Here is a 22,324-nt window from a genome sequence, read left to right on the forward strand (position 1 = left end):
AGTGCCAATCAGTGGGGCCATTGGCTTTTGAAACTGCTTCTTGTCACTGGCTGCCTTCAGACACAAGGCATATAGAGATGATTGCATTTGGAAGTTAGGATGGATGGCAGCTGTTCAAATACTCCTTGAAAAAATGCTATTATGCAGCCCAACTATAAATCTCATAAACATCATAGACCCTGCTACAGAGAGAAATTCCCTGTGCTTGTTGGCAAGAAGTTAACAGCTGAGCGATGCTGGCGTTCCCCCTCTGCAGATTATACTTGATGTGATGGAGAGGCTTCTGGAGGTGCTGATTTGTGTGTGGACGGGCTGCTTGGCCTGAAGGGAGTCACAGTGAGGTGCCTTCAGGGACCCAATGAAACGTGATGAACGAGAGTATCAGGTCCAGAGATGTCAGTAAGTGGGAAAAGGGGTGCTCTGAGCACTGCTGTTTTAGTGAAGTATTTTTTAAGGTTCAAGGATAGAACAAAGGATCTTCTTAATTTATATATTTTTTTCCTGTAGCTTGTTGGTGAATGGTAGAGCTGTGACTGTCTGGTTGTGGCAGGGCAGCTGCATGCTGCTGGTGTGCAGGGAGAGAGCCAGAAGTTCAGAGCACAGCACCACCCGTTGGTCCTCATGCATGGCCACACAGGGCCTGCCCTGCTCCCTCCTGCTGGCACTCAGCGCAGAGGGGCCCTTTGTTGCACAACCTGCCATCAGAACAGACAGGCTGCACGGCATATTTAACCCGCAGGAAGCTGTAGCAGCACTGCATGTATTGGTCACAGCAGCTTGATCGAAGAGTGGCTGGAGGATGAGCATATGGGTAATGCTTAAAAGGAGGCTTCCAGTTAGGGCCAGAAGCATTGCATTTTGATCAGACTGGAGGTTTGTGCTCATTACGGTTTCTCAGGCCTATGATAAAATGTCACGGGTATAATTGAAGCTGACATACAGTGAAAAAGGAGAGGGGCTGCTCCTTCCCCCTAACGGTGACTTGCCTTGACAGTCCAGTGGCCCATAACATCTGACCCACAATCACAGCAGTTACAGCAGTCAGTGGGATTGAGCCCGGTCAGACCCTCGTGGGGCTGCTCCAGGACAATGTGACAGTGTCCCACAACAGACAGTCTGTCTGTCCCCAAGTGAGGTGTGGTAACACCTCTTTGTGGTGCCCTGCAGTTAGGACTGTCTTCGTTCCATCTGTTCCTTCCTTCTGAATGCTTCTTTGAAAGACTTGGCAAGGTGCTTTTGCTTTGGTGTGTTGGGATGCAGAACAAGTGTGCGCAGAGAGAGAGAAGTTTGTTAACAAAGCTCCCACCGGCCTATCAGTGGCTTTCAACAGAGACTTTGTTAGTGAAATCATCTCCTGCTTTCAGGATGGAGAGCTGTGAGGCCCCGTTGCACAGGGCAGCATCCCGCTGCATTTGGGGCAGCAGCGCTGCTTTCCCAATGGCTTCGGTGCCTTGCAAGAGGCAGATCTGGAGCTGCCGTGTGAGCTGCAGCAGGTCGATTACTGCAGCTATATTTCCTCTCCCTCATCTTTTTTTAGGAATACCATCTGTTTAGTCATTAGCCCCATCAGCTCTCATTAACTGAGTCATGTCTCATTTAGGCTGCCGTATTAGCTTCTCATTGTTCCCCAGACAAGGAAGCACGGGCTTTTTTCCAGATGCCTTGCTTCCTGTTGAGCTCCGTCCAAAGTCAGGTGTCAGCTGGAGAGCAAGGACGGGATCCAACGTGTGCTGAGAGCCTGGTGCCAGCCTGCTCCTCCAGGGCACCGAGTGCCAAGTCGGTAGTGCTGGCCCAGCTCAACAAGCCATGTGGAGTACGGAACGGCCTGGACTGAAGAGAGGAAGCCTTCTGTCTCCCTTCCCCTTTGATTTCTCTGCTTTTCATCATCTCCGCTACAGCTAATAGGGTGGTTTTTTTCCTTCCTCCCAATGGCACAGTGGGTGCATCTAAGTATCAAAACCCCGATGCAGAACAGATATTAAGAGCAAATCACCTAGAAGGAAATGATGGGTTGCATTTCAATTAGCGCACTTTGGTTACACAGAATTAGTCCTGTCACAGAACTTCATCGAGAAAGCCTTCAGAATAGCGAGGAGAAAAAAGGAGCCCTCCTGTGCAGTTGAATTTCAGCACTGGGGAGCTGAGGGTTTGTTAGAAAATCTTCTGTTTAACTCACTTTTTCCAGGCTTGTTTTTTTTACCATTGGTTTGACTGAGCTTGCTGAGTTTATTTTTGAAGGGTGGTAGGATTGGTTACAGCGCAGCCCTTTTATTTCGTTCCTTATCCTTAAAAGAGCCCAGTTTGAGTGGGAGAATGTGTTAGAAATGAACCAGATCTCAGCAAAACGGATCATTGTTACGACTACAAAATGTAGGTGTGAGTTTGTGAAAGCTGCCGGAGAGCGGGATTAGGAAGGTGTGGAAGTAATGGAGGCTCCGCAGCATGATTTACAAAGAAACACATTAATTAGAGCAAATTGTGAACTCACAGCAGTCCTGAATGATCTGCCTGGCTTCAGTGTGCTGAGGCCTTCAGACAATATATGATCCCTAACTTGGTCAGATGAGCGAGGACAAAACGTGGAGCTGCTGATAAAACAGTGTTTCTCTTTGCAGATGTGCAGGGGCAGACCCATTCCATCTGCACCTTCTTCCCAACTTGATTCAGTGTCGAGCATTCTGTGCTGTGCAGCCTCATACTGGTGACCTGATGGGTCAGCAAGTTATCCATTCTCCCTGCAGACCTTCTCCTCATTTCCACCACTGCCTGCTTTTTATCAGCGCTCTAATTAACCTCCTCTTAATGTGAAGCAGCCATAGCCTATCACAGGCTGTTTGTGTTGTGTGTATTTTATTGCCTGTCCTTTCTTCCTCCAGCCCCTTTTGATTCCAGGAGAGAATAAAATACCCAAAGGCAATTTTCTTTGGCCAGAAATTGTGTATATTATCTACATATGAAAAAAAAAACACACCCAACTGTGTAATTTACTGACTCCGGTCCCTGGGATATCTTTGTGGTTTGCATTATAAATGCATAAAAAAATAGGGTTCATCATTCAGATGGTTTATAGCCTAACTAAGAAAAACAAATGTAACGTTTGTAGGATAAAGCATAATTTATAGGTAATCGCTCAGAGTGAGGAACTTGAAACAGAGGGGAAAAATGTACCCAGTTCTTTCTTAAATGCTGTGACCACGGTGTTTCATGTCTTTATCCGCTGCTTTTCTCATCCTCTACAAAATAGCTGTTCTAAACTGAGGGGTGGCAAGATGAAGCTTCAAAGGTATTGATTTCTTTATAGAGAGTGCTTAACTGGCTTCCTAAAAGTGAGCCAGCTTCAAACTTAATTGTGAATGGATTTTGTTCCAAGGTGCCAAGACGTCCGTGGTGCCTACACGTCTATTTGTTCTGCCCATCAAAAGCAAGCAGCAGTAGTGATGAAGTGCACCTGTGGTCTGGGAGAGGAGAAGGCTTCCCCTTACCCAGCCTGGAGGCCAGGCACCAAACCTGCACAACCCCTGGCACAACTCTGCCTGAAGCAGAGCCGGGTTATCCCCAGGGCCAAGGAGCTTCTGCTCCTTAGGAGGTTTAAGATCAGCTTGTCATAGTGAGCCAAATACAGACATTTTTCTGATTATCATCTGGGGAGGAGAATGACTGGGGATAGTTGTTGGCCTGTAAGTATCGTTTCTAGGAGCTGAGAGGCTTAGTGGATTAATCTTCCTTCTGGGATGTGGATCAGGCTGTAGTGCAGGGCAGGATGGTTATAAAGGCTGAATTTCCCTGTCAGTTTGCTGGCAGAGATGGCTTCTTTGCATCACAACGGCAGCGGCAGCAGCATTGCATCTCAGAGGCAGCCCAAGGAGAGAGCACATCTGAGCTGCAGCTGGGAGCAGCAGATCCCAGGGGAGGCAGGGAGCCTGGCTTTGCAGCTCTGCCTTTCCTTAAGGCCTCCTGCTGCAAGAATTGCTTCTTTCCTGCTCATCCTTTGCTAGGCCCAGCCCCAGATCCTTCCCCTGGAGACCCGGTCCAGACTGTTTGCTCCTGGTGTCCCAGATAAAGAGATGCTATCATATGATAGCAAGACTTAGCCTTGCTGTATTCATTTCACACCATGAAATGCCTTGCCCTGCATGGACATTGCCTGCAGCTCACAGCAGCCCAGGTGTACAGATCTGTCCCACTGAAGTGTGAGGATGCAGCTGCATACAGATGATGGCATGCGAGGACACAAAGGCTTGTTATGATATCCTTGTAGTAAGTGTTTTGTTTTTGTCATTGGAGGGATATTAAAAATAGAAGGAAGGTTTTAAAACTCTGTTTAAACAGCACTGTTTTGATTCTGTTTATTTCATACTGACGAGTGAATTAGTTTAATATTTAAATAAGCAGTGTGTTGTGTTGCATGTGTTGTGTAGTGTTGTGTGTGTGTTGTGTTGTGTTGTGTGTGTTGTGTTGTGTTGTGTTGTGTTGTGTTGTGTTTAGTTCTCACTTAGGAGCTTGTCTCTTGAGTACACTTCTGCAGAGGCCTCTGCAGCAGAGAGCAGCAGGTTTGTGATAGCCAGGGCCCTGCAGCGGATGTGTGTGCATCCCAGGGCAGGAAATACCCTGTGTGTGCACTTTCTTTGTCATCATTGTCAGGCTAAATGCAGTCCCAGGATCTAGTTTCTGGACAGGTCTCCTCTAACCATGCCTGCCATAGCATGCTTATTTTCCCTCTGGGGTTACGGGTTGTGCTTGGGCTTCTCTGTGGGGCTGAGCTATGTTTAAGCACTGAAGCACATGTTCAAATGATTCCCAATGCTCCAGAGACATTTTTATCGTTCCTGCCCATTTTATTTTAATTTTGGTGCAGGTTTTATTTTTAAAAGGTTAAAAAAAGATAACCGCACTCCTGCTGGCTGTTTCTCTTGGTCTGCAGTTCATTTTTTCCACTGGGCCTTGTGGGAATGAGATGCGTGCGCCTGACCTTGGATCAGCCCTTCTACAAAGCACTCGAGTCAGGAGACTTAATCCTCCTTTTCATGCCTCACCTCTGCACAATGGATGCCTGCCATGTGGAGGAGAGCAGCATTTCATACCCAGCGTGGCAGGCTGAGCAGATGGCAGGGGGAAACTTGTGTGAGGCGTTCTGGTTCCTTCTGAGGAGCAGCCCCATCACCTAGAAGACGTTTGTCAACTCCCTGCAGTAGGGAAGGGTAGTCAGCTCACTTCAATGTGGTGGGTTGGTAAATACAGTTCATTGGGAGTGCTGGGGATGCAAGCAGGTTCACCCCCAGCTGCATGGACCCAGACGATGGAGCCCTGCACAGGGCTGTCCAGCAGGGACACATGGATCACAGTGTGAGGTTCCTGTCTGCTTGTGGGTCTGTGCCTTTGGACACGGGGTTGCCCTGCCATCAATTGTGATATAGCTTTCCTGCAGCAAAGAGCTGCTGAAACATATGGCAGTGCCCTGCAAGCGAGTGAGCCCTGGAGGGCAGAGCGTTGTGCCTAGAGCAGGGAGCGATTAAAACACTGGGCTAACATGGATGTGGCACCTAAAAAGTTTTCTACCACAGCCATTAGGGCCCTACACGTTGTGCTCTGGAATGTGGCCGTGAGTCATAAAAATGTCTGCACCAGCAAAGGGGTGAGGAGTGCCATAAATAATAGCAGTGCTACTCCCAGAGCACTCACACAGGGGAAAAAGAAATAAGGAGCAGAGCAGGATGACACGGGGAGATTTATTAACCTTAGCAGATGTAGGGCTTAAGATTGGAAATTTCCTGACAAATGCAGACAAAATGCTGTATGGTTTCCTAAAATAAAATAAAAAAGGGAAAGCTCTGATTAGTGCTTGATATGTTGCTGGCAGACGTTTAATTTTAGTTGCAGCAATAGGAATAGATCCAAGAAGAACTGAGCTGTATTAGGATGGTTTGACGCACTGTACCGTGGTGTTCTTAATCTGCAGTGTGTGCCAGGCAGAGAAATTCAGATTCCAGGACTGCAGTGGAAGTTCCTATTTTCTCCTGTTTGGTGAAGAAGACCCAGCAAAGCTCTGCCATTTGCAGCAGGAGCTGACAGTCCTAAGGGGGGTCAGTGGGTATATGGGAATGGTGAGGGTTGTGGTTAGCAGCCACAGGGCTTCTGCTCACAGCAGATCAGTCCCCATCCTGCATTAGCAGGGTGGCAGTACAGAGGGAGAGGAGCAGCAGTGCTAACAGACCTATTAGCTGAATTTGGTTATATGGAAGGAAATTCTTTGTTTTTTAAGCTGGGGCTTTTAGAAGAAGTAGGTCAGAGAGAGTTGGAAATGGTCGTGGGTGAGAAGCTTTAGAACTGCTGAACTCTTCACCTCTAATGAAGCTAACCACAGGATACGTGATCGGGCAGGTTGAGTTACCCACAGAATCACGACGTCACACTGAGGATAGGCCTAGCCCGGCTGCAGACAAGGTGATGAAGTCAGGGATATCCATTGGTAGCACTCCGTGCAGATGTGTGTTAGGTGGTAGAAGGGGATGCATCTCTGACACTGAAGTCTTTCAGCTCTGCCTATGAGACCCCTTCTTCTCAGGCAACCTTCTTAAGCGTAGGTTGCACGTTGTTGTAACAAGTCAGTCTGTTCCTGCTCCTGAAGGCCTGAGAACTTCAATGTTTTCACTGATGGAGTCCTTCCTTTCTGCAGTTTGTGAACACAGCGCTGCGTACAGCATTTGATGCAAAGTTATTAATACATCATCCTCGATTTATTTGCTATGTTTGCTACTGTGCTGTCAGCAAAGATCTCTATGTCTTTCTTTGAAGTACTTGTTTTTGCTGCTGTTGGATCCCTGGCTGGGGTCGAGGTGAAGCTAAGGGGGTTAAATAATGGGACGTTTTGCTAATTCAGTGTCTCATCCCAGCAGACCCCTGGGGAATCCATTGCAGCCTCCACTGAAGGGCACAGTGAAATTCGTTTTGAGATTGGTACATTTTTTATACGGGCAGACAAAGGCCAAGTTGCAAAGAAAAGCAATGCTGGACTTTGGAGTGATTGTGGACTTCTTTGTTTTGCTGTGTCGATAGAAGCTGCCCCCCACCCCCCTCCATATCCCCTTCTCCGAGCTGCAGCAAACAAAGCCCAGCTTTTTAGCTCTGTCTCTGGGATAGAAATGGACATCAGAAGCCGCATGTAAAATAACCAAACCGATATACAATTCCAAACTCAGATAATCTCTTTAGCCCGGTTTCCTCCAGTAAGCGTCGGCTCTCTGAATGTCTATTGAGAGACTTAGAAAGCACCCCTGGAGCTGTGCTGCAGGAAACTCGCTTTTCCTGACTTCCAGGCTGCATTTCTCTTTTTGTTTTTATTCTTTTCTCCCCATGCCTCCCGTCTTTTGCCTCTTTCTCTATTTTTGTCCATGCAAACATTATAAAAGGCCTGAAAGTGGATAAGTGTCTGCTTCTAGTGTATTTAAGAGGGAGTACCATGCAGAGAATCCCCCAAGACAGCTGCTTTGGTTCCAGGCCAAGCCAGCATTAGTGCTGGAGGGAATTAATTATAATATATTAATATATAAACACACAATGTATGATGCATTTATCTCTTGAAAAGCTCTTGTTTATTCTTATTATTCCTTGCATTTGAATACTTTCACCTGAGGATCTCAGTGTGCGTTGTCTGCCTTTAGATACGTGCAAAAATAAAGCAGCGTGGGGATGTGCACCCAAATAAAGGCTCTGCTCTATTTTAGTATCTTGGGAACATGCTGCATGGCACATGCACATAGAGCACAGCTGTGAGCATGGGACAGGGTTCCAGGGTATTGAGTTTCACTGCTGCGTGAGAACAGCATTGAAAGCATTGCTGGGATGCTAGGGCAGCATCTTTTAATTTCAGAATACAAGGCAGAAGAGATACTAAGCTGTCAAATTAGAGGAATGGTTTATGGAATGCCTCCATTCTTAATTGCGGATTTCCTTGCACTTTTATTACATTATCTGGATGTTTCTCTAGCATCTCAGATGGTTCTCGTCTCTCTTTTTTTCATTTTTCTTATCTAATTATGGCAATTGATTTTAGTGCAACAAACAGATGCTAAATATACTCGGTGAAGGCAATTCACTGGGACGGCTTCTCACTCTCCAGCACAAGCTCACAGGCCATTTTCCATACTGCACATACCTGGAAAATCCCCAGTCTTCCTGGTTTGCTCTGGAGGATTTTCAGCACTTTCTTCCCTGCAGTTGTCAGCACACAGCCCTGGCCCTGCCTGAGGGTGTGTTAAGGGTCTGTGACACTCACAGATGTGCACAGATGGCAAGTGCTCTGCGTCACCTTCCCTGCAGCAACACATGGCTCCCTGTGCTGTCAGCACTGCCCGGGAGAGGAGGGGAGGGAGGGGAAGGTGCTCAGCACACCCTGCTTGCTCACTGACCCTTCCTGTACCGCGTCCCCTCTGCACTCTGATGGATCCATCAGGAAGGATGTGGGCAAAGCTGAACCCCAGGGGCAGCATGGCAGCAAGGCGAGCTGCTGCCATTCCTGGTCCCAGCAGCAGGGCTGGCGTTATCACTCATCTTCTTATCACTCATTTCCAGCCACAAGCTTTCACCAAGCCTTGATTTGTAGATGCATGTTCCTGTGTGCAGCCCCACCAAGGCTGGATTCACAGCTCGGTGTGGAACGGGACTGCTGGGGGGGGGGCAGCCTGGTGGGGAAAACTTATGTGGGATGTGACTGACACCATAGCGAGTGGATTCACCTCACTAAACATGCAAAAAAGCTGATACAGAAAGAAAGGTGGGGATGTGAGTTGTGTGCTGACTTGATGTGCCTGAGGACCAAAGCTCGCTGCACTGACTGGGCTCAGTGGGGCACCAAATGGGTCCCAGTATGGGGCCGATGGAGGGCAAGACTGCATGGCATCACACCGCAGCATGGCAGCACTGCGGCACCGCTCCTGCTGGCAGCAGCCTGCTGTGGAAGCAGCTCTGCTCCTCTCACTGGCCCCATTCACAGGGTCCATGCTGCCATCCAGTGCTGCTGGGAACAATTGTCACTGGTCCCACACTGCTTGAGTGGGCAGCTCCTCGGCAGTGATGCCTCTCTGGGGCTGAGGTGCTCTCTGGGAGCCTTCCACACTCCTTCCTCAGGGCCAGACCATCACTGATCAAGCGGTGACTCTTCTCAGGCCTTCCTTGTCCCAGACATGTTGGCAGTCAGCCGTGCTTCTAGCTGAGCTGGACTGCCTTGTGTAAAGGTTTTGGTGCTCATGAAAACCAGCTTCAGTGCATGGGAATGCTAGATTTCTTAAAGCATCAGCAAAACAAAAGCCAAAGTAGTTGGGAATTCAGCGCTGTGTTTGTCCCAGCTCCCACTGGCTGTGCAGGGAAAGCCGTTGTCTGCACAGTATCTTCTTCCAGGGGGTCATGGTTGCAAATGGATGCCATTATTATGGAGTCTTTTCATTCCAAGCAAAAAGGACAGGATCTCTCTCCATCACCACCCCCTAGGCCCTACTTCCTTCAAAGAAATAAAAACCAAGACCCCAGGCAAGTCAATTAAGCATTGTATGGACCTGTCAGACAGATAAGAAAGGGACTCTCTGGCCATAGGGAGGCCAAAAGGGGGGAACGAATCCCAGAGAGTCTCTTGAGTAGATAATAAATAGCCTTTATCTGGGAGGTGTGTCTGTGTGTGTTTTTTAAGGAGGTGTGATGTCAACCTCCCAGACTTGCCTTCTTTGTTGGGCGGACATTCACTTTAATTAAAAACCTCCAAGGGAATGTTAATTGGCCTGCGGAGGGGGGAATCGTTACTTCATCTTCTCTCTCCATCCAAGTAGATGCACACATGTGCACGAACCCACACGCTTTCTTTTAGGGCACAACAAGGCGGTGGCGGTGAGGTTTTGGCAAGGCCTGGTTTCCCCCAGTGTGACTGCTCGCATGTCCCAGCTTGGCAGAGGAACAACAAATCAATGTGGTGCTTTGCTTTGTTCCTCTCAAGGAGCAGTTTTTCCCCCTTTGAGCACTCCAGGACCACAGGAGAGCCTGGAGCAGGGACCCCAGATGGCACATGGCACGGCAGCGGGGCAGGGGGAGCTTGGCTAACACGAATCCTTCGTCTTTGTCTGAATGCTGTTTTTTGTTAGTTTTATATATATATATATATATGTGTGTGTGTGTGTATGTGTACATTTATATTTTATTACCCACATCTGAGAATGGAAAGCAGTGAAGTGAGCTTGCAGAGAGCACTGAGAGTGTTCTCAGATCTAGAAAACCTTTTCTTTTTCATTCCTCTTTCAGCTGTTCCAAGGTAAATGAACACAGCCCTTCCCAGCTTCTAGTCCGAATCTATACATTATCACAGTGTAAACTTACATCCTCCCGTCACCTGTGTTTTGTCTTCCCTGTTGTCTCTCAGAGAGCTCAGGGCAGCGTCTCAGGAGCACCCTATTGCTGTTTGCTTGTTGCGTCCTTGTCCTGCGGTAGGAGGCCTGTTTTGTTCACGGCTTCAAAAGTCCTGTGCCCTTTTCTTCTGAAGCAATGCAGCATCATTCACCAGGACTGCAGCTTTTCTGAGAGCTGTATAGTTGCAAAATAATGTGATTTTTTTTCCTAGGTGTCTCATGCATTATCTGTTATGACAGTCTGTGGAAACAAACATCAAAATACAGATAGCAGCTGAAACGAAAATACTCCATGCCACTCAACCTTGCTGTCATCTCCCTCTAACAAAAGATGGGTTTCTTTTCTTCCTTCCTTGTAATTCCAGAGCAGAGGAGTTGAAATGCACTGCAAACTCAGACCTTGAATTAGTGCAGTTGGTATTTTTAGTGTTACCGGTGTGGTGAGCTAAGTGGACGTTGGGAAGGGAATTTAATACATTAGCAAATATAACTTCAGGCCCTTCGTACTGTTAACATAGTGGGGCAGGCTTCTGTTTAAAGCCTTGCTCTCCTTTGCCTACCTGTGAAGCCTGCTCTCCCATCACAGGCAGTTAAATAAACGGCTACATTTGGATGCTGTGCATGCCCTAAAACAGGAGTGCCTGTGTACCGAGTGCTGAGTGCAACATGCAGGGCTCTGCAAAGCTGAGGAGAAAAGTCAGGGCTGTTCATTTCCCCAGAATTACATTTAAAAGGGATGAAAGCATGCCAGGCTCTTGGGGGAGGTAGCACAGCTGCCCTATATAGCGTTCTGGAATGTCTTTAAAAAGTGACCTTTTCAAAGGATGTTCTTGTGCTCCAGACTTGTACCCATTTTTGCGCCTAGATATTCAAGCATGAGTGTGATCGTACTTCATAATTGAAAGAGTGGAGCTATTGAATTGCTAACAAGGACATCCATTCTGAGAAATGCTCGTTAGCTACTGGAATTTTAAACAAAATATTAGAGCTTTTATAGAGCCTAAATGGAGAGGTCTTGTCAATTACTCTGCTTTCATTCTCCTGATTCTCTCTGTCAACGATTTCTGGCATTGGCACGACCTTTGAGGGTGGGCAGGACATAAATCTGCACTATAAATAAGTGGGAAGGCAAACTTAGGAAAACAGAAGGAAAACTCAGAAAACACTAACATTTAAACTTCATTTATTCACCCAAGTATAAACAAGTATATAAACATGGTTTCTTTGCAGCTTCTCAAGGTAGCTCCTTTTTAACTCATGTAAGATTCCTTTGGCGTTGCGCTTTCTTTCTCTCAGTTGGACTACGAGGTCAGCAGAAGCGTTCCTTTCCACAGTGCTTGCAAATCAAATAGCTTCAGTCAATCAACAGATGGGGTCTGCTGATACATGGTTAATGAAATGCATTTAGGATGCTAATCTCTCACCCAATAAAAACCTGAGATTAGCCTGCAAATCAAATTGGCTAGAATGATTTTAGCTCTTTTCAGAACGCACGCTGGTTTTGGTACAGGCCTCATCTCCAAAACAAGGGCTGTCTAAAAGGAGAAAAGCAATGGGGAGAAGAGCAGGGGAGATGTGATGTTTTCTTTGTAGGTGTATTGACAGGAGTTGCTCGAGGAAGATTTGCACGCAGGCTAATGAATGGTGGCGTGCTGTCAGTGTGGCTCATCCTTCATCTTGAATTAAGTCAGCTTGCTTACATTATTTAAAAGGGAAGGGGAGCGAGCTTAGCGGTGTGTAATAGCTGTTTTGCTATCATGGAAGAGTTGCTGAGTGTTCACGTGGCGGGACAGAACAAAAGGGTCTGCAGGATGAATCTTTGAGCTCTGGTATGTGTCTGTGAGTAAGGAAGAACACTTGCAAAGCGCAGGCGGTTTGCCTGGAAGCATGTTTGGAAGCAGTGAGGAATCATGCTAGGTAATAGTTAGGCAATTTGTCGTCCATTTATGCTTTCAGAAGTATATTCTTGTAAAATACGGGAGTTAACAGAAGATGATTCTAATGACTCAAATCTGCCATTTTCTCCCTTCCATCCCTTTGAGGAGAGCCCATCAAACACCAGTAATTCTAATCTTTTACGAGCACCTAATGGCTCCTAGCCAAGAGAGGTTTTAAGAAGTAAATAGGAGCCCTTAATGCAGTGAATTTCAGTTTTGCCTAATCTGTGCAAATTGATGAATTAAATCCCTTTGCATCTCAAACCCACTTTGGTGATTTGCATGGTGATTATTTCGGTTTTCATAAATTTACTCCAATTGTTTCCTGTCACTTCTTGAGAGCAGACGTCTCATCTCCCCAGGGATGTGTGTATGTAGTAGTTACCTACTCTTTCAGACTCGCTGTACATACTCAGGTGTTGCACAGTCATAGATAACATGTATGTGGATGCACGCAGGACACCACGTTTCCCAGTTGGCCCCGATGAGTGTGCCTGCAGTGCCTCTTTATGCATCCTCTTCAGCAAGTAGAAGCGTGTTTGGAGGTAGAATGAACACGATCCAGCAAGGAACTGCCCTGCACTTTGTGCAGGTGGAAGCTGGTTGCTGCGTATGAATCCTATACTGCGCTTACTATATGTAAAGAAAGTATTGTGGGAAACTCCATTTTCTGTGTGCCTTATTAGACCATATAGTAGAGCTGGGCGTGCTGAGCAGACAAGCCAGGAAACATCTGCCTGGTTTCTGTTTCAGTCCTAAGCTGTGGTCCAGTACAGTGCAACCCACTGCTCTGCTCAGGGCTTACCTGAGATATAAGTGCTGAACTGCAGCTTCTGCTGCCTTCTGCGGCCTTCACACTGAAGTTTTGACATGCCAGTGTGCCCTTTCCTCTGGTTTCTCTCAGTACAAAATGAGCTATAGAACATTCCTTTACTTGAGAGCTTCTGTTTGACTCAGTTTGGCACATACTGGCGCAGAAGGGAAGCACTAGTGATACGTGTGATGTTGTGGAGCGCGATGGTTATAACATGTCATGGCAGTCAGTTATTTGTTCTGGCTTCAGGACTTGTAGTCGCTCATTTGTGTTATAAGAAGAATGTGACTGGGCTGACATGTAGCTATTCCTGCTTTAAAAATAGCAGCCATGACTAGCAGCTCTGGAATTACTGTTATGGTATCTTTAGCCTTTAATGCTTGTCTTTTCCATTTCCATTCCCATCTACTGTTTTCCTGACTGTCTGCAATGACTCTTGTTTACAGAAAGGACACGCGTATGTTTTGTAGATGAGTGGTTATTGATACAAATACAGCTAGCAATTCACATCGTGTGTGAATTTCTGTCTCTGTGCATGCTTTATATGTTCATATTAATGAGGGATTGCTTTAATCCCTGCTCTCTAGCAAGTAGAGCGATCGGAGAAGCTAACAATAATTGCAAGGACAAAAAAAAAGTTGTATTCAGAGAAGAGATTAGAATCAGGTTTCTGCTCCCTGTGCTTTTACTGGAATTGCTGTAAGCACAGAAGGTCATCCGGTCCACACTGCTGCCCCAGGAAGGATCAGTGCGAACTGACCTGCTCCCCTCATGAACATCTATCTAACAGCTTCTTACAGCCTCTCGTGGTGGAGCTTCCTGAGGCCTTGCGGGCAGGCACTGTGGCTGCTGGCTCGTCCTTCATTGGGAGTCACATTGCCCTGCTCCAGATGTCATAGCAGGGAGAAAGTGGGAGCTGTGTGAATGTCTGGGCTTCAGTGCATGGCCCTGCAGGTTTAGTAAACTCCCGTGTTGAGATGGGCTGTCGTAGTTCTGCGTCTTCACTGATCAAGAGTCTTTTGGGTATCAGTTCTGGCAATTCTGAGCCTGGCTTCTAATCTAGAATAGGGATGCAGCTAGTGGAGTTTGCCCAAAATTGCCCAAAATGTTATCTTGTGGTTGGTAAGTTGAAACTGAATGAAGTGATTTAATTTTATAACGCCCTTTGCAGGGGCTGGAGGCTGTTCCCTGCTGTCCCCTCCATCCTCCCTGACCTCCTGCAGCTGCTGGAGCTGGCGTGGGAGGGAGGGCCAGAGCAGGATGGTGCCCAGTGCTCACTGCTCTGGGGGTTATTTTTACTTGGGCCCAGTTGCCTGGTCAAGCCTGGCACTCATCCCTGTCAAACAGCTGTTCTGGCACCGCCTGAGGGGATGTCTGGGGGCTGGAAATGAACAGCACAGGGTGGGGGGAAGCTGGGGCTCCTCCAGTGCAGGAATGAAGGTCGTTCATGAACCTAAATGCAGCACAGCTGGGAAGTGCTGCTTCTCCTCCTTGTAGGTTCCTTATGGGGAGCAGAACAGTTTTCCCTGCCGTCCCTCAGCAGAGCTTCCCCATCGACCAGAAGCTGCCCTTTTAGGAACGTTAGTGGAGCCGTTAGGATGATGAGGATGCATGTAGGTCAAAGCGGTCATTACTGCGCATGTCCTCAATCCTTTGCATCTCTCCTGGCCCTGCCAGTTACCATCCACCATGTTGTGCAAGGCTTTGTTTTTGACACGGATATCTGTTGCCTAGGGACTGGATTAGGAGTTCCCCAGTTTACGTGGGACGCTGGTGAGTCGCTAGGTAGAAGCAGGCACCGAGGCTGGCCATCAGGCTGTGACCTTGGCAGGGCAGCCTGGCACTTTGCTGTCATGCCCAGCATTGGGCTGCCCTCCTCGTGTGTGTAATCCTAGAGACTGCATGCTTTCCATGAGAGATACCAGCCCGCCTTTGAAGTTACCTCAGAAATATTCAGAGAGGACGAGTCAACTCTGCTGTACAGTGAGCGTTACGTGTTCTCAGAATCAAAGTGCAAATTATGTCCTTGTGGATGCACGTGCCGAGTCATGAGCATCAGAGCTGGTCTCAAAATACTCACTGCTCGCAAGGCTTCTTGTTAACATGGCGAAGTAGTGAAATGTCAATTCAGTGTAAGATCTTTTTAAGCCTTCTAGATGAGGAGGTTCTTTCCACCTGTGATGCACTTGCCTGTGTTTATAACACCACAGCGTCCAGCAATTAGATTGAAAGATTGGAGTCTACATGTGCAGAGCAGAGCGCTGCTCAAGCAGCTGCTACCAATATCCTGCATATTACAGGGGAGGAGAATATTATTATTATGTATAGGGATATTTTTAACTGGATTTCTCAATTTGCAAGAACAAAATGCAAGTTAACGAGATACTTGTTGCATATCTGTGCAGCATTTTGAAGCTCACCCATCCCCACAGTTACCACCCAGTTAGTCCATGCTTTTGCAATCAGAGCAGGACGTTAAATCCACAGGTAGGAGATCCATCATGGTGCTGTGTCCTACAGAGAGTGAAACTTGTGGTGTGAAAATGAGAAGTATCTTATCTTTCAAAGGCGGATATGTAAGACTGGCTCTTAAACCGGACCTTACATTGTGAAAGCCTGGATTCCCACTCCAACCTTGCATTTGGCAGTGAAAGCTGCACCCTTTAAAGGCAGGCAGCAAGTTATGGGTGAGGCAGCCAGCAGAGAAGCCCTTGCCACAGAGCTGAGCTGGAAATCAGGCTGTTTGGATGCAAGGCCATGTGTTCATAGAGATGCAAGAGGAGTTTCTTGGGGGATAAATGCATTTTTCAACCTGTACGGAACAGTCTCTCCTGCTTCCTCTCACGATTATTAACTGGATTCGTAATTAGCTGAGTGCAGCTTTTAACTTTACAGCAGGGTAGATTTTCCTGTGAGTGAAGCACTGCTGTCTCCTTCTGTCAGCATTTCTGATGGTGAGCTCTCCCTTAGTTTCATTTGAGAGATTTCCCTTGCTTAGCTGCTTCAAAGTATTACTTTATGAGGCCACGAGATCTCACAAGACCATTTGTCTTGCATTTCTCAAGCTGTTTGCTTCCTGTTGATAGTAAACTGATGTAAAAGCGCCTGAGTTACCGTAAGCTCTTGCTTCTTCATGTCCCACAGCTCTGTGTAAGAGTGGGTTTGCCTAAAAGTCACTGGGACTGTGCAGCGATTACCTACTTTTTCTCAATTTATATGGAGCTAATGTACAATACAAAAGCAGTGCACACAAGCATCATTGCAGAATACTTCTACAGGGATGACAAGGTGGGATCTGAAAAGTGAGCCTGAGAGAGCAGCAGTGCAACCAGCTGTGCTGCATGCCCAAAGCTGGTCCCAAAGGGAGCATGGGTGTGATGCTGCTGGTTTAACAGATCCCAGAGGGGACCCCACGCTGTGGTGCATGGGGGTGAGAAGTGCTCCAGGCTGGGGAGTGCCTTGGCCTGTGTCCTGCCTGGGCTGAAGCACCAGGCACTGCAGGAGCAGCACAGGGCTCCATGGGGGCACGGAGATGTGGCTGCACTGCTGTGCTCCTGTGGTGGGGGAAAATTCTGGCAGGGTGGGAAGTAAAAGTAGATTTGAGTCACAGATCTGGCTGCATTTGTGTCAGCAGTGAGTCTTTAACATTAAGGCTAAATCATAAAGCCAGTAAGGGATTCCAGACCCAAAGCAGAGTGGATGTTGTTTCCAGTGGGTATTGCTTGCCGGGGCAAGGCCACTGAACTGGTGAGTTCCCAGGATCCCTTTATCTCCTCCTGTGGAGTCAGCAGCAGGGGAAGGGAAGCAGAGAGGCTGAGCATCGTCCCAAAGGCAGAGTGCTGAGGCAGGGCTTCCTTGGCACACACTCTGAGGGAGGCCAAGGGCATCCATTTGGCACCAGCTCCAGCGCCCCTTCACCTCTCAGTGCTCAGAGCTGGTGCTGAGGGCTGGCTGGCAGCATATCGTGTGTGCAGCACCTGCCCCCAGCTCCCTGCCAGCCTCCCAGAGCCCTTTGCTTCCTTTTTTTCCTCCCTGGCGTGTTGGGAAAAAAATAGGACTTTTTGTAGATTCTTGTGCAGCCTTAGTTATTCACAAAGAGATATTGGAGCCCTATCAATTTTTCATGGGAACAAGATAGGGAAGGCTTTGAATTTTGCATACCGTGTGGGCTAAAAGGGCAACAATATGATGCATTTTAATACACGCGTTTTGAGTTTCTTCTTACAAAAAGTATCAAGTAAGCAACATGAAAGAGTGCCAAGGCTACTTCTGAAGCTTGCAAAATAGATAAAAGCCAAGAATTTAAAGCATTTGATTAAAAATGAACCCAGAAGTTTTTTTGAAGCTCAACATTTTGCTCTGCAAGCTCAGCAATATTCATTAACTTCCCACTGAAGACTGCTGAACAGCTGGATCCAATTTCTGAAGAGATAATCATGAAGAAATTAGATTAATAGTCTTGGAGTGGAGCGGCTGAGGATCAGTTGTAGCAAGCTCTTTTATATGTAGCATGTTGTTAGCTGTTCTCCATGTGAAGATGCTTGCTGCAGTCCCACGAGGCACGGGGCCGTATCTCAGCGATGCAGATAGCAGTTCTCCTGGGCTGCGAGCACAGCATGGCACAGATAAGCAAGATTGCTGCTGGCTTTTCTGTTCTCCTTTTTTCCCATCTCCCTATTCTGAACACATCGCCTCCATGACATATGTGCATATTCGCTGCAAGAAAACCACTGCCCTTTCAGTATCAAAGCCAACACGTCTCTGACATACCAATCAGTGCAAAAAGCTCCTGCTGGCCCAAGTGAAGATTAAGTGCTTTTGTGCGCTGCTTTATTGTAATACAGAGAGGTAAATGTGAGGAATGACCTGTCCCTCCTAAGGCACAGCTGCAAATAAAGTAATGTTCCGTGCTGGCATTGCTTCTCTCCCTGAATTAACTGGTACAGCCCTGCTGAGGCCAGCAGAGGCTGCCTTGGGCCAGGCAGAGCACCCCTGGGGGCTGCATTGGGCTGCCTTCACCCCAGCCTTAGTGTTCACTCACTTCAAGCAGGTATGACAGGAAGAGCCATGGTTCTTCTCCCTTTCACAGGTCGGTTTCAGCCACCCCTGTGAACTACCCAGTGCTGCTCTTGCTTGGCTGCCCGCAGCGCATGCCTCCAGCAAGCAGTTCCTGCAGGGATATGCATGGCCCTCCACAGCACTGGAGCTGATAGCCAATAGCACATGCCCACTGAAAGGGCCTGTATATTGACTCCTGTGCTGTAACTACATCCAGAGGAACCAAATGCTGTACAGCAAATGGATACAGGGCTCATCTTGGTGATTTCCCTGCTGTGTTCACGTTCTGGTAGCTTTCCCCAGATACAGAACAAGATAGCAGAATAGTAAATGCAAGGTGTGAATTATAGCATGTCCATTTGTGAGCAGGGGAGCGCTGCTGTGGTGTGTGGGTGTCCTGCAGCAGCCCGATTGCTCCCCGCTTTCCTGCTCAGTTCTCCTCCTCCCACGTGTACATTACTGCCCACTCACACTAATCGATGCAGAATAACCTGGCAAAACTCAGCCCGGCTCTCACTCATCATTCTCCGTTCTACAATTAGCAAAACGCTAAGCTTCTTCTTCACCTTCCCTATGCAGCATATGTCCCTACTGAATCACTTAAAGGCTTCCTACCCCAAATGGAAATGGGTCTGTGATAAGTTCGGCTGTTTCTCTGGGTCAGGGTTCAGAGAAATTCCCTCTTTTTGCCTCTTACTGTGTCCCCTGCTGTCCTTCAGGGCTGACAGAGCACGGCAGCAGAGCAGGAGAGGCCATGCCTGCCTTTTGGCAGTGCTGGAAGCCAGCTAGCTATTTAAAGATGTCAGTGTTTTATTCTGCAGCCCTGAAAGGGACACCTGAATCCCTAGGTAAAGAAGCAGAAAGCCTGTTTGTTTTCCTTTTTACTTTAACTTTTGGTACATGCTTAAAACGCGATGCTGTTGCCTGGTATTTCCAGCTTAGACTGTATGCGGTTGTTTCTTGGGTTGCAAAACTGAATTCCAGAAAGAATTAATGCTTCTGGCAAAGCAGACTGCATTCCAGGGCATGATTTCATCTGGTAACTAGTCCAAGAGAGTCAATATTGGCTAATATGACCATGACTACATGTATTTCTCATTAGTTTTCATCAAATCTCTCCAGAAAATGATTCAGTGCCAGCAGATCACTCTTCCTTTCCATGTATTTTGTAGTGTCATCATTCACTAACCCAAGAAGTCTTTCTAAGGAAAGCAGGAGGTGTTCAGATGCAGCTCTTAGGGCATGATTTAAGGCAGAAGATATCCCCTTTGTTTTATATTACGGGCAGAAAAGCGTGTTGTTCAGCTATGCTGAAGAGCTGCGTATCAGAAAGAAGTGCGCAATAAAGAGCTGTCAGTCACTCTAAAATTAATATTACATACACAAGCATTTTACAGATGGGGCGGTTTGGAGATGATAAAAAGGTACATTTGTGTAATTGGTCACCATGCTCAGTTCACCTGTAAGAAGCAGTGAGTGTATCACCATGTATTGTACACAGAGAGGTGCTGAATTTTAGTAATATTGCAAATCATTCGGTGTGGGTGTCTTGTGTGAGATTCCTTGCAGCCAGAAATCAGACGCAGGTATGGATTTGGATTTTGATCTTCACAAGAGTAAAACCTGCCTTTTCCTTAAAGAGTGCCCTTCGTCCCATTGCTGCACCTCAGAATTTAAGGCACATGTAGAGTCAGTTTTGCTATTTGTGGATGGATTGATTGCCGTTCAGGTCTGCTGAAACATCACAGTGAGGTGAGTCCTCACCCAGCCAGCGCATCACTGCAGGGAAGGAGCCCAAGTGTGCAAGATCCACAGAAGCCATGAGCATGAGCACCACTCAGGCTTTGGCATTCTCCCACACGGCTGCTTTTCCTGGACGCACTTGGTTTGCAGTTTATATTTGCCATCGTTCTGAGACTAATTTAGAAGGTAATGATTAAATACTGTCAGAGAGCACGCAGAGGAAGAGGAAAGACCTCTCTAATTGTGTTTTGACATTTTTGACATCAGCAATTCTTCTGAAGGAAGGAGAAAAAGGAAACAAAACAAAGTCTGTTCCGTCAGAATTTTCTGCTTTTTGTTCTCTTTGGATGAGAAAATTCAGGTCGTAGTGAAGTTCACACTATGCACAGAACCAAAGCTTGCTTCCCAGGAAAGAGTTTTCATGTACTCAGCTTCCATCCAAAGGTAGTTTTGAAGTAATTTCTGCTCCTGTAGAGCAAGCATAGTCTTTGTGAGTGTGAAATGGCACTTGAGCTTTCACAGGACCTCGGTATTGTGCACTATCACACTGACTTCAGGGACGTGATGCCAGGATTTGCTTAATCATAGAATGGCCTGGGTTGAAAAGGACCACGATGATCATCCAGTTTCAACCCCCCTGCTATGTGCAGGGTCGCCAACCAGCAGAGCAGGTTGCCCAGGTCTGTCCTAACCCAGCAAGAGGTCAGCTCTGCACACCAGTTTTGCTGCGCCTGGTAAAGAGCCTCTAGCAAATGGAATATCACCTCTAGTTGTGTACCTGAAAACATTGCATTAACTCTCGGATGGACCTCTATACCTCAGCCTACTGACCTGCAACACGGAAGACATACTCAGGAGTTATTTCTGTCACTAGTATTTGGTGCTGGTTTCAAAGATACTTCCTAAATATCAATCTCAAATCATAACGCAGGAACTCTAATATAAGAATCACTGGTTAATGTATAGTCTGATGTGCTTTGGAAGCATTCTTCCAGATTTTAATGACTTCACACCCAGGGCAATTAAGACCAATAACAGTTCTAACACCAGTTTCTATAGAAGAAGGGGTTATTTTGAAAATCTCACCTTTCTTATTATATTTTTGAAAAGAAAATGAAGCATTTCCAACCTTTTCCAGAAACAGCAGAGTCTGGAAAGGAACCTTTGGAGATCATCTGTTCTTTTCTTACATTTACCTCTCAAACTGTAGGAGTAAGACTATATCCCTGCCTGTAACAGCTGAAATCCTATTTCGTCAGCATGTCATTCTGCAGACAGAAACGGAGGCAGTGAAACCCAACATCTCGTGGGGTCTTCACGTTGTTCTCCCTCCTGGTCCCCCACTGGAGCTGGCGGTCCAACGTCGGTGGCTTTAGGAAGAATCTGAAGCCACGTGGTCTCCTGTGAATGAGTGCATAGCTCTGGGCTGGGCACAGGGAAACATTACAGAAGCCTCCAGTCCGCCAAAGGGCTTCTTGAGAGCTGCTACCACAAAGCAGATTCTTCTCCCCTCCGGCATGCCTAAGGGCTCACTGTGCAGATTCTTTCCTGCAGTCATTAGGAAGATTTTCTCCTATTGCTTGGTGAGCGTTAATGTTGCTTCTTTCTTGGGTTTGGCAGGTAAACGAGAGCACAAGCTTCCAATGTTTTTCTTCCAAATTACATTTAAAATGTCCGTGTTTCCAAATGACTAATAAAAACTGAAGTCTCCTGAGAGGCCTGGGGCTTTTCCCTGGGATTAGCCCCAAATGAAAAAGCCATTACTGTTTGAATACCTTTTAAAACTTGGACTGAAAGTTAAGCGTGCCCGTTGTTTTGAAGGGCCTCTCTGTGCAGCGGCAGAGAAAAGTGAGTTGAAAGGAACGAGGGACTGAGTTTGAGCAGAACTGAAGGCTTGTGGGATTTCCCACAAGTGGGTTCTGAGAGGGATCTGAACTCCTCCTCACCTGGTGGTTGTGGGATGTGGTTTTGGAAGGGACTCGCAAAGTGATGAATGCACAGACAGATGAATGCAGCTTCTGGCACTTCTGCTTGGCAAACAGCGCTTTAGAGTCAATCAGCTTCTCAAAGCGGAGTGGGGAAAAACAGCCCACAGATTTTGCTAATAAGCTGTGAGTAGCTTTCTGAACCCCGGGAACCGCAGGCTCGCTCTGTTTCCCTTTGTGTCTACCTCAGTCCTTCCAGTCACAATGGAGGAGATCGTTTTGCACCTTAGCTTGCATGAAAATGAAATTTCTCATCTGCAGAGCTGCTTGCAGCCCACCATCTGCACCACATCTACAGTTGTTATCAATCGCCTGCAAACTCAGCTGTCCGCAAAGTTCATACTTCCATAGAATGGTTTGGGTTGGAAAGGACCTTTAAGATCACCTGGTTCCAACCCCCTG

General features: G+C 47.1%; 1 protein-coding gene across 4 annotated transcripts in view; it reads left to right on the forward strand.

The window, feature by feature from the left end:
* The window catches only part of HS6ST1 (heparan sulfate 6-O-sulfotransferase 1), a 142,349-nt gene that overhangs the window by 86,532 nt on the left and 33,493 nt on the right, over positions 1–22,324 (forward strand). Inside the window, exon 2 of one of the 4 annotated variants that reach the window (XM_085512563.1) lies at positions 2,616–2,823. The exons of the other annotated variants lie outside the window; for them this stretch is intronic. Within the exon in view, the coding sequence (XP_085368689.1) occupies positions 2,616–2,808 (193 nt within the window). The 3' untranslated portion in view covers positions 2,809–2,823. Of the gene's footprint in view, positions 1–2,615; positions 2,824–22,324 lie in introns of those variants that run through there. 4 annotated transcript variants of the gene reach the window in all.

Source organism: Coturnix japonica, chromosome 12, assembly GCF_054131305.1.
Source record: "Coturnix japonica strain WE chromosome 12, WE-NBRP24, whole genome shotgun sequence".
Lineage (NCBI taxonomy): Eukaryota > Metazoa > Chordata > Aves > Galliformes > Phasianidae > Coturnix > Coturnix japonica.